The sequence below is a fragment of the Sparassis crispa genome (genome assembly GCF_003851025.1).
Source record: "Sparassis crispa DNA, contig_000013F, whole genome shotgun sequence".
NCBI classification, from domain to species: Eukaryota; Fungi; Basidiomycota; class Agaricomycetes; order Polyporales; family Sparassidaceae; genus Sparassis; species Sparassis crispa.
Window position 1 is genome coordinate 1,172,155 of NW_020939760.1, and position 18,133 is coordinate 1,190,287.

The 18,133-nt window shown below is 57.1% G+C and overlaps 6 protein-coding genes across 6 annotated transcripts; all 6 read left to right on the forward strand.

Moving 5' to 3' along the window:
* Positions 1–5: 5 nt before the first annotated feature.
* Positions 6–2,774, forward strand: SCP_1404010 (Tripeptidyl-peptidase SED1; the record flags this gene model as incomplete). Its single annotated transcript, XM_027764105.1, has 12 exons — positions 6–140; positions 202–289; positions 362–996; positions 1,061–1,175; positions 1,225–1,332; positions 1,385–1,513; positions 1,571–1,687; positions 1,742–1,857; positions 1,907–2,092; positions 2,150–2,340; positions 2,399–2,546; positions 2,610–2,774. The coding sequence occupies 12 exons, from the start codon at positions 6–8 to the stop codon at positions 2,772–2,774; spliced, it is 2,133 nt and encodes a 710-aa protein (XP_027619906.1).
* Positions 2,775–4,277: 1,503 nt separating this feature from the next.
* SCP_1404020 (hypothetical protein) lies at positions 4,278–6,851 on the forward strand (the record flags this gene model as incomplete). The annotated part of the gene is made up of 4 exons (XM_027764106.1): positions 4,278–4,590; positions 4,638–6,364; positions 6,415–6,689; positions 6,743–6,851. The coding sequence occupies 4 exons, from the start codon at positions 4,278–4,280 to the stop codon at positions 6,849–6,851; spliced, it is 2,424 nt and encodes an 807-aa protein (XP_027619907.1).
* Positions 6,852–7,655: 804 nt separating this feature from the next.
* On the forward strand, positions 7,656–7,805 carry SCP_1404030 (hypothetical protein; the record flags this gene model as incomplete). The annotated part of the gene is made up of 1 exon (XM_027764107.1): positions 7,656–7,805. One exon carries the CDS (start codon positions 7,656–7,658, stop codon positions 7,803–7,805), a length of 150 nt encoding a protein of 49 aa, XP_027619908.1.
* Positions 7,806–9,669: 1,864 nt separating this feature from the next.
* On the forward strand, positions 9,670–14,340 carry SCP_1404040 (hypothetical protein; the record flags this gene model as incomplete). Its single annotated transcript, XM_027764108.1, has 12 exons — positions 9,670–10,056; positions 10,106–10,328; positions 10,374–10,565; positions 10,617–11,138; positions 11,192–11,436; positions 11,486–11,734; positions 11,786–12,229; positions 12,580–12,873; positions 12,921–13,100; positions 13,153–13,336; positions 13,383–14,093; positions 14,138–14,340. 12 exons carry the CDS (start codon positions 9,670–9,672, stop codon positions 14,338–14,340), a joined length of 3,834 nt encoding a protein of 1,277 aa, XP_027619909.1.
* Positions 14,341–15,288: 948 nt separating this feature from the next.
* SCP_1404050 (predicted protein) lies at positions 15,289–16,583 on the forward strand (the record flags this gene model as incomplete). Its single annotated transcript, XM_027764109.1, has 2 exons — positions 15,289–15,525; positions 15,573–16,583. 2 exons carry the CDS (start codon positions 15,289–15,291, stop codon positions 16,581–16,583), a joined length of 1,248 nt encoding a protein of 415 aa, XP_027619910.1.
* A 137-nt stretch (positions 16,584–16,720) lies between these two features.
* Positions 16,721–18,065, forward strand: SCP_1404060 (hypothetical protein; the record flags this gene model as incomplete). The annotated part of the gene is made up of 2 exons (XM_027764110.1): positions 16,721–18,000; positions 18,044–18,065. 2 exons carry the CDS (start codon positions 16,721–16,723, stop codon positions 18,063–18,065), a joined length of 1,302 nt encoding a protein of 433 aa, XP_027619911.1.
* Between the last annotated feature and the right edge of the window lie 68 nt (positions 18,066–18,133).

The following is an 18,133-nucleotide window of genomic DNA, read 5'->3' on the forward strand; positions in this document are numbered from 1 at the left end:
GATGTATGCCGGCGGGTATCCGCCGCAGAACAACCTTTTTACCGCCTTATCATCGAGCTCTATCGGATCGGAAATCTCACTGCGACAGATGGCTGGAAACCGTTTTGAACGCGTGTTTCTCGACCTTCCAGGCAGGTTGTGTAAGTACGTGCCTAATCCTCTCACGTCCCAAAGCCTCAATTGACTGGTCCATGCGGTCAGGACGACATCGGTTTATTAAGAACAAGAAGCTCGTCAGAGACAGCGACAGTGCCTCGGAGCATAAATACAACGGCTTCATACACTGCTTGTGAGTTCGAGCTCTCACTAGGTGTCATCGTACGAGAAATGTTACCCACCACTCGTCTCTTCGCCCTTGTAGCCCTCGGACTCTCTGCTCTCCTGGTATCTGCTTCCGTCTCTCCTCGCGTCATCCACGAGTCCCGCCGGAACGTCCCTGCAGGCTGGCACCCTGTTCGCCGCGCAGAACCTTCCATCGTCCTCCCACTCCGCATCGGCCTCTCCCAGTCTAATCTTGACAATCTCGAGGCGCATTTACTAGACGTCTCGCACCCCGAGTCCCCCAATTTCGGCAAGCACTGGAGTGCGAAGCAAGTCGCAGACACCTTCCGCCCGTCCAAGGAGACCACCGACACCGTTCGTGCATGGCTGGTGGAAAGCGGACTTGACGCAGAACGAATCAGGCTCATCAAGGGTGGCTCGTGGATCCAGGCTGATGTAACCATCGCAGAGGCTGAGGCGCTCCTCGGAACGGAGTACTATATCTACCGATTCGGCGAGGAGGAGAGCGGGCGCGAGCATGTCGCGTGCGCCGAGAGGTACCATCTGCCAGAGCATGTCTCCAAGCACGTCGAGCTCATCACTCCGACGTTTCACTTCGACATCAAGCATAAGCGCGAGACCCACCGTTTTGAGAAACGCGGGCCCGAAACGGCTAAGAGCATTGGCCAGCCCGGTTTCGGCGCGAGTTTCCCTAAAACTACGGGTACGATCCAGGTGAGTTTTATTTTCATCCCCTTTATTGTATTTTCCCGCGTTGCTGAAGCTGAATCACCAATAGCAAATATTGACAGAGCTTGAAGAGTGCGACGAGCAGATCACGCCGGTTTGCTTGCGCGCCTTGTATGAGTTCGAGTATACTCCTGAGGCCGCAGACAAAAATTCGATCGCGATCGGTAGGTGTAACAGCTCGGTTGCTCAGTTGTTGCACTGACCATCCACTAGTTGAGTATACGCCTCAAGCTTATACTGCGACAGATCTGGACATGTTCTTCGGCAATTTTTCGCCTAGTCAGGTTGGCGAGAGACCGGACATGGTGTCTATTGACGGAGGCAAGTTATGTTCACCTTAGCTAAACTCGCCTTTGTTGACGTGTCTTCGAAGGTTACGTTCAAACTGAGTATACTGGGTTCAACTACAACGGAGAATCAAATCTGGATATTCAGTACTCGATGTCGCTGGTTGGCCCCGAGCAGACCGTTACGCTCTATCAAACGGGAGACATGGTCGAAGGTTATTAGCTCGTCTTTTCAGTTATTTAGATGTCCGATTTATGGTCTGAGTACACAGGCGCTTCGTTCAATAACCTGGTCGACGCTCTTGATGCGTCTTACTGCACATTTGAGGGTGGTGATGATCCCACACAAGACGGCATTTATCCTGATCCCTACGGCGGCGGTTACGAAGGTAAAGATGTCGATTGCAGTTCTCGCCGGGGCCTTCGATGACGTGTATTCCCAGGTCCCGAATCTTGTGGCATTGTCACGCCCGCCTACGTCATGTCTACTTCGTACTCATATGATGAAGCCGATTTGACGCCCTTCTACATGGAGCGCCAGTGCACTGAGTATGCGAAGGTCCGTGAATATGCTGTTGTACAATTTGGAAAAATTGAACTCTCTACAGCTCGGTCTTATGGGAATGACAATCCTGTATTCATCTGGTGACTACGGTGTCGCGGGATACAACAATGTCTGCCTATACCCTGACGGTACCCAGGCCGTGGGTGCACCAATGTTCAATCCGACGTTCCCCTCGACCTGCCCGTACATTACGAGCGTCGGTGCTACTCAGGTCAACCCAAATTCCACGGTACGTCGTCTTTTCGCGCTGCAGAACTCTAATTCACTACCCAGGTCAATCGGATAGGTTCTCGAGCCTGAAAGCGCGTGCGAGCAAGTGATCTACTCCAGCGGAGGATGGTCAAACGTGTTCGCCATGCCGTCGTACCAGAAGACAGCAGTCGAGTCATACCTCGCGAACTATCCCCCACCGTACCCCGCTGACATCTGGAACTCGACCGGCACGTCGCGTGCATTCCCCGACATCGCTGCGAACGGGTATGCTCCCTCACTACTGGGTTGAGACGTGAAGGCTCACCCTGATGCTTACCTGCAGCGCAAACTATGTCATCGCCCTCCAGGGTGAATACTGGTTGGTCTACGGAACGTCGTGCTCTTCCCCGGTCTCAGCCGCCATCCTCTCCGCCGTTAACGATGCCCGCCTCGCTGACGGAAAGGGCCCGATGGGCTTCATCAACCCTACGGTACGCCCGACTCCTCCATTCCGTCGATAGCTCACCGAAGCGACGTGTTTCTCCCTCACGCAGATCTACACGTCCCGTGGCATGGAAGCGTTCAATGACATTACGACTGGCACGAATCCGGGCTGCGGCACTGTTGGGTTCTATGCTGAGCCAGGCTGGGACCCGGTTACGGGCGTTGGCACGCCCAACTTCCCGAGATTGCTCGAGCTTTTCCTCTCGCTGCCGTAGAGGTATGATGACGATTTTAGACCTTGTACTTGGAACCTGCTGTCATCGTTTGCACGATCATTATTCTCTACGCACTCATTTGGCGTTCTGTCGACAGTGTTGTAATAGAAGCGCGACGAAACATTGGATTATTTCGAGATTTACGGGTGTGCCGCAGTGACGACATATCTTCATGCGTTTTTCACCTCGGCGCGCTGTAATTTCACGGACTAGGGCAGAACCGGCTGTGTAGACAATACGCAGTAGAGGAATTAAAGGAGTATGCGGCGCCGCAGTCGCGACATATCTTCATGCGTTTTTCACCTCAGTAATATTCACGGACTAGGGCAGAATCGGCTGGGTAGACAATGCGCAGTAGAGGAAGTAAAGGAGTATGCTGTCCGTGATATACTTCGGAAGGACACCAGTACAAAGTATTCGCCGCCCTCACGTTCTCCCGCAGGCCGTCCAGTTCGCGCCAGTTGCGACTCGCACTCACCATGTTCACTTCGCATATATTCTCCTTCCGCGCTCGTCCTCGCGCCCCGCAATACAGTACTCCATCACCCTGCAGAGGGTCAATCAACTGCTGCACACGATCGCGCGCAGTTCGAACGAAGTGCGGATGGTGCTCGCAGTGCTCGAGACCGACAGCGCGACGACAGATCGCGACAGCAACTTTGTACTGCGCGCTCGAGAGCCGGCTCGCATCCCTTTGCGGGACCCTTCAGATGAGTCTGCACGACCGTGACCGAGTACAAGGAGAGTGCTAGGACTAGGACCAGGTTGCGGTTGAGAGTGTAACCGCGACTGTGACTAATCGTGAAGTCGCTGAGAACCGCAGTGGAAGCTTTGATGTCGGCGGCGAGTGAGAGCGGCGATGGCGAGAGACTCAGGATCAGCGTGAGCCGACGTCGCGTTCCCGTCGTTGTCGAGTGAGAATCCACACGTTCCGCTTCTACTGGGCGTAGTGGGCCTCAGCTGCGCGGCGATTTTCGTCTAGCTGTGGTCTGGAAGGAGATCAATGAACTGGCCACGGAGAATATTGTCTGCGTACCCGTCCCGATGGTGTTCGTTATCAACGAGGCCCCTTCCATGTGCAGCATCGAACCAGCCGCTAGAAAATCCAAACGAACAACGCAAAGAACGAAGATCATACTGTACCCGGCACATCGCCTGGGACTGTAACTGTAGAATATCTGTTCTTTGAGACGCCAGAGGCGTAAGGACGAGGTTGGGTAGATGTAGATGAGCTTGACGCGAACTTTGTACAAGTCAGCTTCGTACCCTCATCGACCGGTCGCCAGACGACGGCGAGTTGAAGGCGCCTTGAATCAGTCTTGTTATCTGAGGTTCGAGTTCACGGCTGTTCTACAAAACAGATCTCGGGTGGATGTGATCACCACGTGTGGGCCCGGGGAGAGGTGGTGCAAAGCAGGCTGGTAGCATCGCGGTGAGCTCGTGGAGAAGCACGGTGAGCTTGTCTTTACCATCATCCATCTCCATGCCCCCTCGTCACTCACAATGCCCTCTCCAACTCTCCATTCGCCTTCGGCTTCGCATCTTTCTCCCGTCGCTACTTGCGTTACTCACAAGCTCACTAGTGGCCCGCCCGCTCTGACGTCCGTGCCGGCGCAGAACACTCCGCGTCCTCACAAACCAAAGAAGAGAGCAGCCGACAGGCCCAGGCCCGAGCGCAGAGACGATGACGAGCCCCGGTTCACTACCGCCGTCCCGCCGTCCTCGTCGCGGAGGCTGCAGACGAACCCTCCCCGTCCGCGCAAACCTGCGCCACCGCCTCTCGCTTCGTCTCCCTCGCGCGATCGCCTTCTCGATGGTACGTCTCTCGTCCTGTCAATTTCCTCTCTACTGACCGTGCTCCAGTCTTCGAGTCTCCACCAGACTATCCTCCACCGTCCTTTCAAGAGGCAATCTCCTCACCCTCTCCCTTCTTCCCAGCTGTGTTCCCTTCGCCCAGCATCGTGGTCTCCTCGCCCGATCGCAGCCCGCCAGTTTCTCCATCTACCGAGCTCGCAACCTCGACCGTGCACGAGCAGAACTCCGCCGCTGATTCTGAATCAAGCTCAGACGTGTCCAGCATCGAGTTTTTATCTCTGGACTCTTCGCAGGGATGGGAAGCGGATCGGGAGCTGGGACTGGGACTAGACCAGAGAGTCGTGAGGGAGTTCGAGCGCCAGCGTGCCTCCGAGTCCGTATCTGCCCTCGCCACCCCGCGCCCATCAGTGCCGAACTTGCCACCGTCCCCCCGAACGCGGTTGCGGTGCTGCTCGCACTGCGGATCCGTGTGTCCGCAAGATGGCGAGGACGAACATGCCAACGACCACGGGATTTCGATGCACCGGAGCCCCCACTCGCGGAAGACGACGGGACGGTCGCCTTCTGACGATTTCGACATTACGACGCCGCCGTCATCGCCCATGACTAGCAGCCCTACCTCCATTCTGGGCTTCTCGAGCCCGTGGGCGAGCAGTGTCACGCTGTCGTTGAGTAGTGTCTTGTCCTCGCACAAGTCGGTGCCCACTCTCAAGCGCAGAGAGAGTTTCGGCGTGCGACGGCTGTTCTCAAAGGGCAGAGATCACGAAATCACTCCTCTGCGGCCCCGCAGCGAGCTGTATGACTGGGAGGTTGTCGACCCATCGATCGCGGAGGATGACCACTCCAGTTCCGAGTCAGGCTCACGCCCATCCAACGAGCGCACTGCGAATGTGCCTTCCCCGAACACACCCCGTTCCCTTGTGTACCCGAGGGAGAAGCCTCTTCCACCGCCATCCCTAGCGTTTTTGAACCGCCCGGTGCGTCGCTCGCAGCAGCTCGGATCACCCATATCCCCCACGTCACCGACCTCTCCTACGTCCCCCGGCCGACCTTCTCTCCCGCAGAGATCTCCGATGCGCGCGGCTCCGCCTCCGCCTCTCGTTCTAGGCGAGAAGAAGTCCAGGCGGGTGCCACCTCCATCGTCGCCCAAGAAGGCCTCTGCGCACTCGCCGCTCGTGTCTCCCTCGGTGATTTGGAAGACGCCTGAGCAGACGTGCGAGGATGCGGAGCGCCAAGTAAGCTCTGCTCCTTCACCCAGCACCCCACGGACACCGTTCTCAGCGATGAGCCGTGCCTTCTCCCCGACGCGTACGCAACGTCCGTCATTGTCCACGCCCACCCCCGAAAGCCTAAAGGGCGCTCTCCCGATTCACTCATCGTCGCAAGCAAGTCCTTTCTCTTCATCGCGGTCCCAGCTGCGCCTTACGCCCGTCTCGCCGCTCGCTATGGAGCGGGTCTCCTCGGCGTACTCGTCGGCGAACGCTACCCTCGGCTCACCTGTCACCCCAGCTACGCCGACTACACCGACGGGCCACTACCCTGGCCGTCCGCTACCCCAACTTCCGCACGAAGCGTCGTCGCCGTCGTCCGCTCCAGTGCCGCTGAGACCGCCATGCTTAGAAAAAGGTCATCCGCGCCCGGAAAATGTGGTCGTTCTTCCGAGCGCGTCTCCCCGCGTCGAACTGCGCCAATACTCCAACATCACCGATCTGGACGTGCTCGCGTCTCGGCTGGCGGAACAGAACGAGGAAGCGGGGGACGGGCGCACTTACGAGGTGGGTGGTATACTTCGTACTCGTCTTCGCGTGTGTTGATCTTTGGGAAGGATTACCTCCTCGTGGCGGATGTCCTAGGTCCCGGCTCTCCGTCACCTTCCACTTCAGAGCCCGCGCAGCCCGTTGCACCACCCGCAAATGCAAACGCGCGCCCGGCATCCCCGTTCGTAGGGCGCGTCGAGGAGGAACGACGCAGGGTGCTGAAGAACGGCACCGTCAAGGTCAAATTCTCGCTGCTCGGCGTCGTCGTGGACAAGTGTGGGATATGCCTCTCGCAGTTCCGGGTTGAGGAGCTCGCTGTGCTCGGGGCGACTTGCCAGCATGCGTACGTCCCCGATTTCTTTGATTGATCGGTGGAGATTGACTTGCTTTTCGTAGGTTCCACGAACGCTGCCTGCGCCGCTGGTTGGCGACGAGCCGAACGTGCCCTATATGCCGCATCGCGATTTCTCTGGCGGAGTACGATGCGCTGTCGTCGAGGCGCTGATGCCGGACTCTGTCTGTGCCGCTGTGCGGCCAGTGTGTATTACTGTTAGGAAATTTGTGCTTCGCTAGCCTTGCGCTATAGCGAGAACTCTTATCTCCAGTAGACTTTTACGACAGTTTGTATTACTAGCAGTTACCTTGAGCTCTATGGATTTTTTTGTCTTTTTTAGACTATTTCGCGAGGCTCGGTAGCCTTCGAATCGCGAATACGTATTCATGTATCTCCGGGTTCAGGGCAAACAAGTATATCGTGGTGGAGCCTCACCCTGAATGTTTGATCGCGATACATGGTCACTCTGAAATGCATGTGGCAGGCGACACGCCTGTGGGACTTTGAGCATGTTAGGGCTGGTGGTTTCCCAATCAGGAAACATATATTAGTCAGCACATAGGTATGTCGGAGAACATACTGGAATCTCCTAGAATTACTGTGTAGTATAAATATATGGCCCCAACCGCATGAGCCCCTCATGCGCTTGTGACCCATGGCCTAACAGCCGAGTGAGTAGTAGTGATCAACCTCACAATACAAGCGCATACCTACTATTCACGCCGCGGGGGATAGTTTGTATATGGCCCGATCTGGCAACAGAGTGTACCGCGAAAGGTCGCCGAGGCCGTAGGCGCGTAGGAGACTGTACCGTGATACGGGTAGGACCCCGCGAGCAGGTCAAGTCGAAAGTCTTCGCAACTAGGCAGGGTCGCCACTGCCGGAGTTGGTGAAGCATGGCGGCAGGGTATACTGGCATTTAGTATAGTGTGCAGAGAACCCTTGGAGCCAGGTGCAACTGAAGACAGTGTGCAAATGGCGAGCCGAACGTTACGCGTGTGTCGCGGACGAGGGACAGAGTTCCCGAATTGGAAGGATCCGTGGGAATACTGGAGCATCGGCTCTGTTGTCGTGGTCGAAGGATCTGGCGAGATGGTAGCATTGGCTCTCTTGTCACGAGCATAGGGCTCTCACAACATTTGGGGTATTCAGGGTCAAAAGGAAAAATATATTGGATGGCATAGGAGATGCCAGGATTGAGGGGGGAGCACAGTAAGGTGTTTCCAGATTGAGGGGGAGTGTTAGGGCTGGTGGTTTCCCAATCAGGAAACATATATTAGTCAGCACATAGGTATGTCGGAGAACATACTGGAATCTCCTAGAATTACTGTGTAGTATAAATATATGGCCCTAACCGCATGAGCCCCTCATGCGCTTGTGACCCATGGCCTAACAGCCGAGTGAGTAGTAGTGATCAACCTCACAATAGAGCAGCCTGTCATCGAACGTTGAACGAGCGACAATAACAACATACCTCCTTCGAATCGCCGTTGGATGAGCAACCGACCTAGAGCCGCCTCCACTGCCCTAAACCTCGTTTCCAAAGTTGCCTCAAGTGCCTCGCTCTGCATATTGATCAGCTGCAGGTATGCTGTATTTGTGTGGAAGGTGGGACCCTTTGGGGTGTACATGCCAGTGGTTGAGTTAGACATGCTTGGAGATGTGCTCTGAAGATGGTACCTCTCGGCACACAAGACGTGCAGATGTAGTACTCCGTTCCAAGGAATGCCTCAGCCTCTGTTATGAGGCCTCCTAGGCCGGCCGTAGGGTCGCTGAGGGCGGGCAACCCCAACCCTAGGGTGGGGGTTCCCCGAGCGGACGCTAGGGGTACGCGTCCCCTTTGGGAAGGAGGCCCTTGCCGAACCCTACGGACCGTGCCGCAGGGCACGTGCGCCATCACTAGCGCTGGTGAGGGGCCTCTGACCTGCGCGGCCGTCGCGGACGACCGTGCGCGGAGAGGCACAGGTGGCTGCACAGGCGAGGTGGCGCGGGGGGGGCGAAGCACGCTGGCCATGAGTGGCCGTCGTAGACGACCGTTCGAGTTGCATGAGGTGCCAGGTCTGAGTTGAACCTGAGGCCAGGAACAGGTGTCCGCTTTGGGAAGGGGACTGTTGCTGCACCCTACCGTAGGGCACGTGCGCCATCACTAGCGCTGGCTGAGGGGCCTTTGACCTGCGCGGCCGTCGCGGACGACCGTGCGCGGAGAGGCACATATGACTGCACAGGCGAGGTGGCGCGGGAGGGGCGAAGCACGCTGGCCATGAGTGGCCGTCGTAGACGGCCATTTTCGTTGCAGTGTGCGGAACCTGTCTCACCAAATATGCTTGTGCGCAAAACAAAAAAAGAAAAAACAGGTGTGAGCCAAGAGATGATCAGTGTGTGCGCATATAAGGATGGAGGGACAGAATGCGAGTTTGGATCATATTCCTTCATCCTCAAACATCCACTTGTGAGCCGCCGGGACGCAGTCCCGAGAAGCGGCGAACAAGTGGATGTTCTGCACCGAGGTGAAGGAATATGAGAAGTGTCTTCAGGGATATCGATCGAGATCGGATCTTCTGATCGAGGTGGATAAGCGGATCAGCGACCGGATATGGTGACGGGACGGAGGCATAATAATAATTAGGCCACGAGGAAGCCACCCCTCCCACACGAGGCGGGGTAAAGGGAGCCCTCCACGCGCGGCCGTCGGCGACGGCCATGCCTGTACACGCACGTTGCAGCACGCATGCCTCATGGCAGAGCGAGGAGGAGCAGGGGCGGCCGTCCGGGACGACCATCCGTGTACGTACATGCTGCAACACGTCGACCTCATGGCATGGGAGCTGTACCACATGCGGCCGTCGGTGACGGCCAGATGACCTGCCTCGTGGGATCAGATATCGCGAGACGCGTTAGACGAGAAACTGTTTCGACGGTACATAAGATCAGTCGAGTGGGTAGTTTTGGCATTGTTCCAACCCCCTTCGTCGAACAAGTCAGTTTCACTATGCCTACTGTTACACTACCCGGAGCTCTGCTCGATCTGCACGCCGCCGAAAAGGACCTGTGGTCTTGGCCGACTTGGGCGACGCTGGTACGCACCGATCACCCGCCGTGGTCACCGGAAGCCGAGGAAAACCCGCCCGAGGGATGGGACGCGAACATGGTGTTGGCGGTGAGGGCGTTCGTGGAAAAGTATTTTAACACGAAAGCGAAGAACAAGTTCGACTTCATGAAGAGGCAGACGGACGAGTACAGCAAGGGGCGCAACGCCTGGATCCAATGGGTGGCGGATACGTATCGTACGTGCAAGGTGAACGCGAGGGTGGATGAGATATTGATAGAGGCGAACCGCGACCCGTTGACGGTAATGCGGGCGATGAAGACGAGCACGGTGAGTGTATGGATTGAACTGGCGCGGAAAAGTACTCACATATGCAAAGCTGCCGTCCGCCACCGACGCCGTGTTGTGGGCGTTTTATGAGGTGACGATATACAGAGTGCTCGGGCCGGAAGGGTTGTATGAGAACCGGATGCCGAAGAAGGGACCGAACGAGTTCATCAGCGTGCTGCTGATCCATTGCTGGGAGAGGTGGAGGAAGGTGGTGAAGCGGGACCAGACGGCGATGAAGAAGAAGCGGGCCGAAGTAGACAGGCTGTGGAAAGGTATGTGGCGGACCTGCGGACATAGTTGAGACTGACGCTGCGCAGAGATGTCGGAGAAGACGCCGACGAAGAAGGACCTCCGCTTGTTCCTCGGCCACATCAAGACGCTCATGGCGAAGTTGGAGCGGTACGGCGGCGACGAGGCGCTGGTGGCGGAGTTGGCGGCGCGGAAGGCGACGCTGCAGGCGATGCAGGAGGCGCTGAAGAAAGAACGCGGGGACAAGACCCGCGCCCGCAGTGAGTGCTCCGCCGTGCAGGCACGACAGCAGAACTGACTTGGCATAACAGCACTCCCGCGAGCGATGCTCAAGGCGCTCGACTCATTGTCGACCGCGGCGGAGATCCTCGTTATGCAGAACGAGCTGAAGGAGGTGCTCGCGGCATGCGGGCCCAATGACGACGAAGAGGGCGTCGCGCCCGAGGTGCCAGACGGGCCCGATGTCGAAGTCGAGTGGGAGGACGGCGTCGAAGAATTTAAGACAATGACGAGGGAGGAGCTGCTAGAGGCCCTCGGGATTCCGAAGGAGGGGATCCCCGGATTCAGCAAGAAGCAGTCGAAGGAGGGGCTCGTAGACCCGTGGAGCGAGGAGTTCGACAAGCTGGCGCCGGAGGACCTCGAGGACCTGGAGCCGCGCTGGCACCAACTCGTCGGCATGCTCAAAATGATGTTGAAGATGATCAACGGTGAGCCGGTGTTACTGATGGATTCTGTAGGCGTCGGGAAGACCATGCAAGCGGTCGGTGTCATTGCATTGCGGCAGTGGTACCGCGAATATTACACGCAGCACGGACGGTTCCCCGGGCTTGCAGGTGAGCACTGCACTGTGGCCGTCGGGGACGGCCACGCGCTGACTTGAGCACAGGAAAGCGCCAGATGCGCTCGAACGAGCAGCTCGACGGGAACTTCGACGCGCGACCGTCCCTCATAGCCGTGCCCGCCAATCTCATCCCCCAATGGGAGGCCGAGATCAAGCGGTACCTGCTGAAGCGCGACTTCGACGTCGTGCTGTACCTAAACAAGCTCAAGTCGCGGGAGAACTGGTGGCAGGAAGTGTACGCGAAGTCGCTGCACGATCCCAGCCACAGAATTGTGCTGGCGTCGGTCACGGTGAGTACAATTTTCTGGTCAGTTGGGCTTTCATTTGACGTGGACACAGGCGCTGCAGGACGACGCCAGGGCGACTCTGACGATCAATACGCCGCGGTGGGATGTGCCGGTGCAGCACTTCCGCTTCGCCACCCACGGCGCCTTGACCTTGTTCGCGACGAAATGGGGAGTTTTCATCCTCGACGAAGGGCACGAAATCCGGACGCTCAACTGGACCTACATCGCGGCACGGTTCCTGATGGAGATTAGTGCGATGGGGATCGTGCTGACGGCGACTCCGGTTATGACGCGCCCGACGGTGAGTACTCGAATAGGCAGTACCCGCTCACAGCTGCTGATGACTTTACAGGACCTGTGGAACATGGGCCGTCTCTTGAAGCTCCTGGCCTTCGCAATCGAGAACGACGACAACGCGTTGCTGATGGAGCGAGAGATTCGGGCGGCGGCACGACGGGATCGCAAAGTGCTGAAGGCGTCGGGGGAAGATACCCACATCCTCAACATCGTCCACGGCAAGGGGAAGGCGGCCGCGACGATCAACGAGAGCGAAGAACGGGAGAAGATTGTCCAGTGGATCGAGGTGATCCGCCACGGCTTCCAGGGCGCCGTCATCCGCCGGACGCAGGCGTCGGTCGACAACGAGGGACAACCCATTTCCGGGCTGCCCCCGTATATCCATCTCCCTCTCGTCGTCGATCTGCACCAGTACGAGCTGGACAATCTCGACGACATCGCGAAGCAGATGATCGAGGATGGGGTGGTGGCGAAGCAGGCAAAGTACACGTCGGGGAAGGTGAGCACTATCTTTCTCTTCGCATCGAGTATTGTGCGCGGCCGTCGACGACGGCCGCCCTGTGCACGCCTCCTCCAGCCCGCGGGAAGGCGCCGCTGCTCCAGGCTTGGCAGCTGTGGATTTCCATGCGCGCTGTGGCCGTCGGCGACGGCCGCGCAGGGAGGGAGCGCTCCTTGCGCGAGGTTCCACTTTTGGACTCGGTGCACAGAGTGGCCGTCGGCGACGGCCGCGCAGGATGCCACGCCCTTTTGCGCGGATTGACCAAATTTTTGGTGTTCCATACACGCGCGGCCGTCGACGACGGCCGTGCAAGGCCATCGTGTCACGATGCTAATAAAATTTTCTTTCAGTCGTTCTACCTCAACATCCGCCGTGCGCTCACCCATCCGGGGTGCAACCACGAGTTCGAGTACGAACTCCCCAACACCTTGGAGGACTGGCGCAACAAGCCCTCCAAAAAGCTGGAGACGTTGGTCGAGGTCCTGCAGCACCATCTCGAGACCGACGGCGCTGCACCGCTGGCGGTCACTGGCCCTGGGCTTGGGAACCACCCTGACCACGTGGAGTTTCATCCGGTCGCCGGGAGCCCCGACAAGATCGTCGTATACATCAACTTCCCCAGCCACTTGCCGTTGATTGGGGCGGTGAGTACCTAATCCCCCATTTTCATGTCTTACTCACAGTTCGGCAGGTGTTGGACCTCTACGGCATCAAGTATGTCACGTACGACGGAGACACCACTCTCGCGCAGAGGCAAGTCAGCCTGAAGGAGTTTAAGGCGGCGGATCGAGACGGACCGCGCGTCATGATCATGTCCGGCGTCGGGCTGGCGGGCATGAACATCGCGTGCGCCAACCATCTGATCGTCGTGGTACGTCGTTGCATCGTTCAGATTGCTTATTTAACTAACGGACGCGCACCAGGATACTCTGTGGTCGGCGCAGGAGGACGAGCAGCTTATCGGTAGGGTTCATCGGCCCCCGCAGGCAAAGCCGGTCCTCGTCTACAGGATTATTGCGGCGAAGACGCCAGACGTCTTCCTGAACAACATCGCGTTCAACAAGGCGGTGATGCACCAAGGCTTCACCGGGGCGAGTACGGCGATCAGTAAGTGACTTGATTTCAATACGAATTGTGGCTAACCCTCCCGCAGAAAAGGTCTTTGCTGTGGGCAGCGACGACGACGCCGGGTCCGGAGACGATGACTCCGACGAGGACACCGAGGATCCGTCGGAACCCGACGAGGATGGCTCGTCGAAGGCACCCAAGCCGAAGCCCAAGGCACCCAAGCCGAAGCCCAAGGCGCAGCCGAAGCCCAGGGCGCCGCCGAAGACCAAGGTGCCTAAACCCAAGCCTTCGCAAAAGCAGGCGGACGTCAGCGACGCCGACGTCGAGGTGCTGGAGGGTCCGCCCCAAGGGAAGCGCAAGCCACGGAAGAAGGCACAAGCGGCGAAGAGCTCAGCGGTCGTTCCCAGCTCTTCCGAGGAAGAGGACGACGAACCAACTCCTGGCGCTTCCGGAGCCGCCCCTGTCCCCTCGAAGACTCCCAAGGTGACGTACCAGAACAGGCGCAAGGCTGCTCAGCCAACCGCGACTGAGGAGGTGGTCCATGCGGGCACGAAGCGTAAGGACCGCAAGAGCATGGAAGAGGAGGTACCCAAGCCGGCGGCGAAGAGATCGGCTCAGCCGGAGGAAGCGTCCACCACGGAGGCTCCTATGAACGTCGACGATACTCTCATCGCACCGTCTCCTCCGCCTCCCACTTCCCCTTCGTTGAATTCCCTCGAGCTCGGCCACAACGTCAACCTGCCTGAGACCCCGGACCTCTCGCAGCGGGACTCCATTCAGCCGCCTTCCGAACTCAGTAAGTCTCATCGCTCACTTCATTCATTATCTCATTCCTTATAGGTTCGCTGGCGGATGAAGACTCCATCAAAGAATTCGACGAGCCGCCGGCGCCGGCGCCTGAGCCTCCCCGACGCGTCACTCGAGGGAGCACGCGGAGAACCGCAGCCGAAGTCGTGAAGCAGGCTCGCAAAAACGAGCAGCCCACAACCTTCGACCAATTGCCTAAGGATAAAAGGGGCAAGCCGCGTAAAGGCGGGAAGTGAGAAGGGTTGTGCGCGTCTTCGGGTTTCGTCGTCTGCCTTGTCGTCTCCTCTCGTCGCGCCGCATGTATTTTTTGACAACAGCGTTATGAATTTTACGAATAAGATGACTATTATATGCAGTGCCCGGCTGAAATTGAGATACAATTGCACGAACCATAACCAGAATTATTGCTCAAGTTTCTACGACAGTCAATCAGCACCCTACCCATCCTTAAAGCATTGCAACCACCTGATACTATATGCTGCTTCGGAAGTAAGAGATTCCCAACTCTTTCCGTAGAAAAATAGTTACATCGCATTTGAGCTACTGCCCACACCAGCTTTGGCCGTCGTGGACGGCCGCGCGTGTCCTGCCAACCAACTGGTCACTGGTCAATGCGTTGGGCCCAGAGGTATGGCCGTCGGGGACGGTCGCGCGTGTCCTGCCAACCAACTGGTCACTGGTCAATGCGTTGGGCCCAGAGGTATGGCCGTCGGGGACGGTCGCGCGGGTGCTCAGCTAGCTGTTCCAGCGCGGCGAGGGGGCGCCGCGAAAGGCTACACCACCAGTGGCCGTCGTGGACGGCCACCTGCATCCGCCAGGTGAACGTTCTGTGCCACATGACTCAGCCTCTCAAGCGCCCGGAGCACAGACCCCCCGCGGCCGTCGGCGACGGCCAGTCTCCTCCGGTAGTGCGCAGTAGCCGGAAAAGCCAACATCCGCCGTGCTAAAAGTTTTGATGATCGGCGTCACCATCGCCATGAAACTAGTTTTGCATTCACTAGCCGGAAGCCGCCTGCATATAAACAGGTCGAGGAATGCCCCCATCCCACATCGCCAAAATGCCTCCTTATCCCGACGAGCTGCTCCCGACCTCGCAGAGAACTTTAGATCAATTTGTCAACCGTGCCAAAGCAATCTTGGCAGATGAAGACGATGAATACAGAGTCTGGAACTTTGTAACATTCATGTTGGCTGGTCGAGAACATGTCAACCACTCGGAATGGCGCGTGTTCGTCAATGCTCGCCAGGGCTTTGCTGCCCCCCCATCGGATGAATACACCATTCGTCGAGACTATGATTCCCTGTTGGGTATTTCCCGATCATTACCCTACATATCACAGCTGGCGGTGTTTCCAATCCCCTCATTCAGAGAAACACTCACCACCAGTGTTCACATGGCTGTGAAGATACAGACCACGGAGGTGAGTGGTTTTGGTCGCAGTCCGCACTATGCTAATCCAGATCATAGGGTCAACGTTCCGTCCAGCTACACAAGATCCCTAACATATTATTTGGGAAGCTGGCCAATCGCAGTCAGACCAGATTGTTTTTCCCGCGGCTCTACGTATCTGGTGGTCTAGGACGCGTACCCCAGCCGGCCCTTAAAAACTTATACAATAAGGTCATTCGTCCCACGATCAATGAAATCCTGCCAGCCAATGTCTCTCATTGGCCTGTCAGCTACGAGCAAGCTTTTTCGCAGGCTCAGGATAGGCAAGGACAGCTGCATCACCACTCTGTGGATGTGCCTGGACACTACATTCAGGAGTTTGGAAGGGAGGTTATCCGAAGATGCGATCAAGATCGGGATCTCAAGGGCGCCTTTTTTGTCCATGAATGTCGTGGAACAAAGGATGCCACCGTGCACAATGGAACATTCGAATTTGACCGGGAGGAGTCTTTGAATGATCTTCTCAGAGATTATGACACCGAGAATATGGAGTTAGGCGAGTGGTATGTCGATGTGGCCCTGGAAGTCCATTGTCCTGGCCATGTGTTACAGTGGCTGGAGGATGGTCATCGGAATGTCCTGGAGGAGCTCTTTCCAAACTCATCCGTGGCCAGGATTGATCAAATGGCACGCAGCCGGGCCCTTCAGGTGGATCAAGTCGCGCAGCTCACCGATCTCGCTGGGTTTCGCATGGAATGTCCCACTATGGGCCGGGCAGACAGCATCATTTATGCTCAGATCTACACTACGGACAAATCCCCAACATATCAATTGCATCGAGGCGCTTTCAGTGCCAAGAGTGCTCGGGACCTGTACCCCGCCAAAATTGACCGACTTCGGGCGGATTATACCAAACTTGGCGAGGTGTTTGGCAAATGCAGTGGGTTTGGAGAGCATGAAGCCCAGGATGGAAATGTGCGTGCCGAGGTTCGCGTGCGAGCCACCCGCGTTTTGGAAGTCCTGCACACCTTCGAAGATGACTTTATTCAGTCCAATGTCATTGCCTACGATGACAGCACTTGGTGGTAAGCAGGTCCTCTTGCAGTATCAGCAGCATACTGAATTTGCATAGGCAATTTAAATTCTACCGGCTGGCAGCATTGAACTATGTTCTAGGCAGACTCAAAGATTCTCTGCCGGCCCAGAGAATATGGATCCCATCTCTTATGCTTGGTGCAGCAGTCATTTGGATGGCCAATGCCCTAGTATCAAGGCCGGGGGAGTGGAAGATTGACAAGGAACTCAGCGATCAGTGCTCCCAATGGTACGACCCCGAACAGGATTCGGATGATGACGACGATGACGAGCTAGGAGAGAATCTTGAACCGGTGAGGGGAGCACGTGGGGTCTACTTTCTCTCCGACATTCGAGACGATCGGAGCGCTTGGAGACTGCCCGGCACCAGACTCATGGAGCAAGCACAACTCCTCGTACTGTATGGGGCATCGGACATGGCCGAGTTGAGCCGCATCATGGGCGCCGGAGTTGCTGTTCGCAGGATGGAACCCGCAAACAAGAGGCGCATGAACAACCGCACCCAGCACACTTTATCAGTGCAGTACATTCAGCCAGACCCGGATCCCGCACAGCTCCCGGAGTTTAGGCTCAGGACCCGAGGATTTGTCCTACGTCCAGAGATGCGGATGCGAGGCCTCGATGTCTTAGATGGACCTCCGTCAGATGAAGAGTCTGATATTGACAGGGTGGCACAGCGTATATGGCGACAGTTTCCAAATGATTTGATTCAAGTGTCTCCCAATTACAAGAAACGCTCGGACGGCCCTTACACCACTCTCACACGAACCGAACAGGACAATGCCACTGCGGAGGTCTTCCTGTCCTTTGAGATCCCTTTCCGCGAGTTCTATGTCCGCTACGTGTCGCAGGAACATTGGGACACAATTCTGTTTGACCGGTTCTTCCCCCCGAAAGGCTACGTGCCCACTAACAGGGTGCAAAACCAGTCTGGGTGCAAATACTATGCCGAGTATGTCTCTTTCATGAATCGTCTCAATAACGAAGCTGCGCGGGCGGCTCGGCAGGAATTTCGTGTGCTGTTCAATCAGCTTGCGTGGGTACCTAATATGCTATGCGACCGTATTTGGACCACGAAGCCCATGCGAGGACGCGAATATCGGCGCTTTCCTCCGGGTTCCGGGTCTGCTCCTCAGATTGCTCTCAACCCGCACGTGTACCGCGCGAACGTTATTTCCATCAGGGCAGCCAATCCCGACACTGATATAGAAGTCGATTCGAACAGCCCCGCTCGCCGTGACAGCTCATCGGAGGTTAGCGGCGCCGTGAGTGCCCCTGATGCAGCTATTGGACAACACGGGCCACACATCAACCAGCCTTTGGGCGCAATTTTCCACCAATCCCCGCCCCCTGCCCAATTGCCCCCTCCCATGCCATCGCCGCCAGCTGGACCTGACATGGAGGAGGAAGAGTCCCCTTATCAGCTGGATTCGCCGCCAGCTAACAGGTTGGAGGAGGAAGAGTCCTCTCCCGTAAGGCAAAATCAGAGACCACGCACTCCTGATTCACCTTCCCCTTATCGTCGTGCTCGCTCTCGTAATGGA